This window comes from Amphiprion ocellaris, chromosome 24, assembly GCF_022539595.1.
Source record: "Amphiprion ocellaris isolate individual 3 ecotype Okinawa chromosome 24, ASM2253959v1, whole genome shotgun sequence".
NCBI classification, from domain to species: Eukaryota; Metazoa; Chordata; class Actinopteri; family Pomacentridae; genus Amphiprion; species Amphiprion ocellaris.
Window position 1 is genome coordinate 18,267,500 of NC_072789.1, and position 7,773 is coordinate 18,275,272.

Here is a 7,773-nt window from a genome sequence, read left to right on the forward strand (position 1 = left end):
GAGCTGCTTAAAGACCCCACAGTGTCATGCAGTGGGTGAGAGGGATTGTCCATGATGGATGTGAGCTTTGCCAACATCCTCCTCTCACCCACCTCCTCTATGGAGTCCAGGGAACAGTCCAGGACAGAACCAGCCCTCCTGACCTTCTGTTTAGTCTCTTTCTGTCCCTTTCAGTGCTCCCTGCTCCCCAGCAGACCACTGCATAGAAAATAGCAGACGCTACCACAGAGTCATAAAATGTCCTGAGCAGAGTCCTGCACACTCCAAAGGACCTCAGTCTCCTCAGCAGGTGGAGACCACTTTGGTCCTTCTTGTACAGAACCTCTGTATTGTGTGTCCAGTCCAGTTTATTGTTGAGGTGAACACCCAGGTATTTGTATGTGTCCACCATGTCAATGTCTAAACCCTGGATGTTCACCGGTGCAGTCCGGGGTGTCCTCCTCCTGCTGAAGTCCACGATCATCTCCTTCGTCTTACTGGCGTTGAGCTGCAGATGGTTTCGCAAAAGGGAAAAAAGAGCCACAAGAGACGATTACAGCTTCTAATCGAGACACAAACTGACAAAAATCAACAAAAACAACACACAAAATAACACAAAATGACAAAAACAGGAGACAAAAGGGAAAAAAGAGCCACAAGAGAGATGATTACAGCTTCTAAACAAGACACAAACTGACAAAAATCAACAAAAACAACACAAAAATAGCACAAAATGACAAAAATCAACAAAAATAACACATAAAATAGCACAAAACGACAATAAATTGACTAAAATGATAAAGTAACACAAAATGAAAAAATAGAGACACAAAATGAAAAAAAACAGATACAAAATAGCACAAATTGACAAAAACAAGACAAAAAAGGCACAAAATGATAAAAACCGAGACAAGAAATGACACAAAGAGGCTAAAACCTGAAGAAAATGACACAAACAAGACACAAATGACATAAAGGAGTCCCAACAAAGATGAATACAGCTTCTAAATGAGATACAAAAGACAAAAATCTACAAAAACGACAAAATAGAGACACAAAATGATAAAAATCTTGTACAAATTAGCACAAAATGACAAAATCAAGACAAGAAATGACACAAAGGGACAACAATCTGACAAAAATAAGATAAAAAGACAAAAGATGTGTCTAAAACGTGACTCCAGAGAGTTAAAATGATCTAGTTATTGGTTGACAATCTCTATTTTAAAGCTCTTACAGTCTGAACGCCGTTCATACCTGAGGGTGTTTTATTGTGAAAGTCCGTCTGAAGTCCACAGCTTTTCTTATGTAAGCGGATCATGTTCGTGGACGGATAAAGTGGGCAGCCGGCGGCGGTGGAGCTCAGTCTGGAACCAGCGGGAGCAGTGCACTCTGGGAAATCTGTCAGGACGACATGCAGTCCATCATCGCTAAGAATGGATGTGAGACTCCGGAGCCGGTGAAAGCTCAAGTTAAAGGTGAGATCATTCCTTCTGTGGGTACGAGCTGCTAGGAGTCATAAAAACATCTCCAAATTCATTGATGTGAAAATTTTATGGTTTCTGGTCAGGAAACAAAAGATCTCTGGGACACTTTTCACCATTTTCTGACATTTAGAGACGAATTCAATCAACAGACATGAGTTGTTTTAGTGCTGATAGGGAGCATGGTGGTGGCATCATCATGATTAAAGCATGGTGGTGGCATCATCATGAATAAAGCATAGCGGAGGCAGCATCATGATTAAAGCACGGTGGTGGCATCATCATGATATAAAGCATGGTGGTGGCAGCATCATGATATGAAGCATGGAGGTGGCATCATCATGGTGTAAAGCATGGTGGTGGCATCATCATGATATAAAGCATGGTGGTGGCATCATCATGATATGAAGCACAGTGGTGGCATCATCATGGTGTAAAGCATGGTGTTGGCATCATCATGATATGAAGCACGGTGGTGGCATCATCATGATATGAAGCATAGTGGTGGCATCATCATGATATGAAGCATAGTGGTGGCATCATCATGGTGTAAAGCATGGTGTTGGCATCATCATGATATGAAGCACGGTGGTGGCATCATGACATTTCTTACCAGTCCTGGAGCATGTTGAGCTTTTATTCCTGAATCAGTGACCGCTCTTCAGTCTTCGGACAGCGTTTATCTGCATTTAGATTTATTACTGCTGATAACAAGCTGGGGGTAAATAAATCCTCTGTTCCTTAACGAGGGCCTAATTAAAGCTGCCTTCCCTCACAGTGACCTGTAGTTACCTTCCCTCTGCAGGTTCCATCCCGTCCTGGCTGCAGGGCACTCTGCTGAGGAACGGACCCGGCCTCTTCTCGGTGGGCGACTCCCAGTACAACCACTGGTTCGACGGTCTGTCGCTCATCCACAGCTTCACCTTCGGGAACGGTCAGCAGCCATGACGAGGATAAACATCACAGCTTGAGGAGGGAAACCAAAGAACAACATTGTGAGGTTGCTGACGTTGTCGTTTCAGGTGAGGTGACGTACAGAAGTAAGTTTCTGAAGAGCGACACCTACAAGAAGAACGTCAAGGCCGACAGGATCGTTGTCTCTGAGTTTGGAACCATGATCTACCCTGATCCCTGCAAGAATATCTTCTCAAGGTGCAGTAGACCTGTCCAAAAGACTCAAAATTTAACCAAAATGACTAAAAGATTGTCTGACATAACAAAATATCAGAAAAATTAGTAAAACTGTGCCTAAAATTACTTGAAAATAAAGTCGACGTTGTCAAAAAGTGTCCAAAATTACAACTTTTCCAAAATTCACAAAAAGAATTTCGCCCTAAATTACTCAAGAAAATTGTCCAAAATGACAAAAAATTTGCTAAAAATTACTCCGAATTTTATCCAAAATGACTAGAAGACTGTCTAAAATGACAAAAACCTGTCCAAAAATTTTTTTAATTACCCAAAATGACCAGGATTTTTCCACAATTATTCAAAAATTTGCCTAAATTGACAAAATTTACTACAAAATGCCTAGAAGACAAACATGACAAAAACCTTGTTACTTGTTAAAAATGACTCCAAATTGAATCCAAAAAGACTAAAAGATTGTCTGAAATAACAAAATCTGGCCAAAATGAGTAAAATTGTGTCTAAAATGACTTGAAAATAAAGTCAACGTTGTCAAAAAATGTCCAAAATCCAAAAAGATGCATCTAAAATAAGAAAACCTGTCAGAAAGGACAAAAAAATGACAACTAAATGTCCAGAGATCTGGTTTAGTCTATTCAAGATATCATGTTTATTGTGGTAAACTCAGTCCATCCAACACTTGAGATCTTCTTTCGTCCATCTAGAACACCTTGAGATCAATTTTAATTGATTGAAGCTGGTTTAGTTTGTTCTGTTTCACTTCATTCTGGGTAAACACAAATATGCTTTAGCCTCTAGAGGATCAGTTTCAGTCCATCTAGAACCCATTAGATCAGTGTACGTTCTCTCAGGAGACAAAGACTTTGGTCCATCCAGCATCTGTAAAGATCTCTTTAGGACACCTTGAGATTCTTTCCAAGATGCACCAGGAATAATTTAGGGTGCATGCTGAAGAACCTTTTGTCCTTCCTCACCAGGGCATTCACCCACCTCTCCAACGTCATCCCCGACTTCACCGACAACAACCTGATCAACATCATCCGTTATGGTCAGGACTACTACGCCTCCTCCGAGGTCAACTACATCAACCAGATCAACCCTGACACCCTGGAAACTGTCAGCAAGGTGAGTTTGTCTCCACCTGCTCCTTAAAAGCTTCACAAAGTTCCTCAGATCCTCCTAGAAAACACTTCCGCCACATTCCAGATGAACTACAGGAACCACATCGCGCTGAACTTAGCGACAGCTCACCCCCACTACGACGATGAGGGCAACACCTACAACATGGGCACCGCGATCATGGGCTTTGGCCGGCCCAAATACGTCATCTTCAAGGTCCCGGCAGATGCTTCAGGTACAACAGGGATCATCTGGTTTCTCCTCAAAAGACTCTGAATCCTCAAAGATTTGTGCTTCATGTTGGTGTCAGAGTTCTCAGGATTTAAGGTTTTCACTGACAGGAAGTTAAAGTGGTTCTTACCGATTCCTCTGTTCCAGATAAAGAGCACAAGAAGCCAGCGCTGAGAAAAGTGCAGCAGGTCTGTTCCATTCCTTTCCGCTCCACACTGTTCCCGAGCTACTTCCACAGCTTCGGCATGACGGAGAACTACATCGTGTTCGTGGAACAGGCATTCAAACTGGACATCATCAAACTGGCCACGGCCTATTTCAGGGGCGTCAACTGGGGGGGCTGCCTTAAGTTCGACAAGGACGACATCGTAAGGCCTCAACCTTTAACTTCTATTCTCACATCCAGCAGCTCATGCAACCAGACTGAATAAATCTATTCTCACATGAAGTCCAAATATATTAAAAGACAGGAACACCAACAGGGACAATAAATAGGGTCCTATACTTGGTTCTTTAGATTTTAAGTTTGTTCTGGTTGTCATCTCTGAGTTTGGAACCATGATCTACCACGATCCCTGCAAACACATCTTCTCAAGGTGACAGTGGACCAGAGCTACCACAGTCCCATCCAGAGACAAATGAACTAGGGCACTGTAAGACTTTTAGAGATCTCTTTCAATCCATCCACAGTACAGGGGGTCCTCGGTTCACGATGTACGGCGTTTTGTCATGGTTACGTCGGAAGTGGTTACGTGGAACTAGTTGACGAGCGGAGCGGACGAATATGTCACGGCTCAATTATACAGCATTGGTCATTGGTATTCATGACCTTTCCAAAGAACTCATCGATATCGTGACGTACGTGATGGCTTTGTTTACATTTTCACCAGAGTTCCGACCGACGGCGAAATTGACTTACGTTGCGCCGTAGGAACGGAACTCCAATGTAAGTCACGGACCCCCTGTACCTTTAGGTCTACTTCAGTCTATCCAAGCCACAGAGATCTGGTTTAGCACATTTCATCTCAGTCCAGGACTTGAAACACCTGCTCTAGTCTGTCCTCTAGTCTGTCCAAGACTTGAAATCTCTTTTAGCCCAGATGCACAGAGATCTGGTTCATGTATTCCAGATGTACAGTTGTTGTCTTGTACTCCTTGTGGACACCTAAACAAGCTAACAGCTCCTATTATCGCTCTGCTAAGTTGTTGCAGCTAACAAGTTAGCAATCAGCTGCCTTCAGTTCATCAGCAGACTCAGAACATCAAGATTATCTCTTTGGGGTTGAGTTTGTGAGTTTGTTCACCACAGTCCGTTTGATTTTTTTTTTAAAGAACTTGTCCACAGCACCACCTCCACAAGGCCAAACTAACCAACCTACCTGCTGTTTCCTTCCCAGAACTTGTTCCACGTCATCAACAGAAAGACGGGAAAGGTGATCTCCACCCGTTTCTACAGCGACGCCATGGTGGTTTTCCACCACATCAACGCCTACGAAGACGACGGCCACGTGGTGTTCGACCTGATCGGCTACAAGGACGGCAAGCTGTACGACATGTTCTACCTCCACAACATAAAGCAGGAGACCGACAACTTCATCGAGACCCACAAGAGCTTTTCACAGCCGATCTGCCAGAGATTCGTCCTGCCACTCAACGTCCACAAGGTACGACTCGACTGAAAAATACACTCAATGTCGTTTACTTTCAACCCTACTAGGTAACAAATCTCATGTGTCTGTTGTCCAGGAGTCTCCAAGAGGATCCAACCTGGTGACCCTAAAGGACACTTCGGCCCAGGCAGTAATGCAGGAGAATGGATCGGTCTACTGCCAGCCAGACACTCTGTTTGAAGGTTTGTTTTCCACCGTGATTTATGGTAAATCCTGTCTAATCCACCTGATCTAACAAACGGCTCCTCCTCAGGTCTGGAGCTGCCGGGAATCAACTACGACTTCAACGCAAAGAAGTACAGATACTTCTACGGCTCCAGGCTGGAGTGGTCTCCACATCCCAACAAGGTGAAACTAAACACAAACAAGCTCTGACCTTCAGCAGGATCAAAAGCAACACAGGACCCCAGATAACCTTCAGTCGATTTCTGTCCCATCAAGTTTCCATATCTTTCTAGACCTCTCATGGTAAACAAGGAATCAGATTCCACAGAGGAGAAAATGCTTAGAACTGGTTACCACATCCAAGGAAGGCAACAGGAAAATAACTATACGGGACTCTTCTGAGGTCCGTTAAACAGTTTAATTCTTTTAGTAACCATCGATTGGAGGGCAGGTCTAGTGCTAGCATCACATTAATTCCACCTCCAACAGCGTATCTTAAGAAGTTCATAGTTGGAGGTTTAGACTCTTAGCTCTTGACTGGAGAGTCTACTTTGACAAAACCGGAGTGTTCAAACCAGGCTATTGTCTACACACTGCTGTAGGACGAATGGAACAGGACTCTTGTTCCATTTCGAGGGTTTTCTTTTTGAACTTCTTGGACTGGTGCAACACAAACGCAAGAATTAACCAAGAATGTTCCAAAGACAGACACTGTTAGAGATCCTGCAAAGAACACAAACATCTCAACAAAACTTCTCGATCATCATCCAGTAGTTGGAGATGTTTCAGTCTGAACCACACAAACCGACAACAATCCATGACTTAAAGTTCTGTGTCCAACAGATCGCCAAGTTCGACATCGTCACCAGGACGCACATCGAGTGGAAGAAGGACAACTGCTTCCCTTCGGAGCCGGTCTTCGTCGCATCTCCAGGCGCTGTGGAGGAAGACGATGGTGAGTCCGCCACCTCAGAACCAACCAAAGGAACGTCTTCGGTCCTTCTGTGCTTCTAACGGTTTGTGTTTTCCTTCCTCCAGGAGTCATCCTGTCGTCCGTCATTTCTCCAGATCCCAACATTTCTCCATTCATGCTCGTCCTCAACGCCAAAACCTTCGAGGAAATCGCCCTAGCCTACATCCCCACCAGCGTCCACATGGACCTTCACGGACTCTTCATCCCGGCTGCTGTTTGATTCGTGATGGAGTCCATTTTGTTCATGTTTTTAAAGGATGACATGAACCCGAACTGTTTATATTCAGTTTAAAAGCACTTTTAAGGACAGACTGCACAGATAGATTTTTGCTGATTTCTAGAAAGACAGGAAGTCATGCTGTAGGTGAACCCATAGACAGGCGGATTAATCCTGAAAAACCTCCTGGGCCTCATGAGAACGTGACTTTTATGATGTCCTGGGGCCCAGAAATCGGTTGTTAAATGGTGTTTTAGACTGAAATGTTCCTGAATCTACCCATCACTACTAAAGGACTGGAAAAGTTGTAAATATTTGCAGGAGCAGCGATACTCACCGTACGTCTAAAACTAAAAAACAACACTGTATCGTAGCATTTTCTATGTTCAGATGGTTCTAGAACTAAAATCAATCCTACGTGTTTCAGTTAAAAACTAAAATGTGAAGTAAAATTGGAGTTTTCCGCTGAACACAGAGCGGAAACTAATAAAAACTGTAAGTAGTTAAATATCTGCAGTATGTGGAGCTCCATTATCTCCATGGTTGGTAACATCTGGAAACATGTTGGACATGTTGATGTCATTTTTATCAATCAATAACCAAAAAATATCTATCTTTGTTGTCTAATTATTCTCAGGCTGACTAAATTGTCTCAAAATGAACCAAAACGACATGGGTGGGGGGGTGGGTGGGGGGGTTAAAATTGTGGCAGCATTGGACTTCCATACTGAAATTTTAACACAAAAGAAGATGTATTTTTTGTGTTTATGTTTCCTTGTGGCAGCA

General features: G+C 43.3%; 1 protein-coding gene across 1 annotated transcript; it reads left to right on the plus strand.

The window, feature by feature from the left end:
- Window positions 1–1,299: 1,299 nt before the first annotated feature.
- Window positions 1,300–7,596, plus strand: bco1l (beta-carotene oxygenase 1, like). The gene is made up of 11 exons (XM_023295694.3): window positions 1,300–1,457; window positions 2,269–2,397; window positions 2,486–2,615; window positions 3,590–3,737; window positions 3,819–3,966; window positions 4,110–4,330; window positions 5,360–5,626; window positions 5,709–5,814; window positions 5,886–5,980; window positions 6,641–6,752; window positions 6,836–7,596. Exons 1-11 carry the CDS (start codon window positions 1,394–1,396, stop codon window positions 6,988–6,990), a joined length of 1,575 nt encoding a protein of 524 aa, XP_023151462.2. The 5' UTR covers window positions 1,300–1,393; the 3' UTR covers window positions 6,991–7,596.
- Window positions 7,597–7,773: the final 177 nt, after the last annotated feature.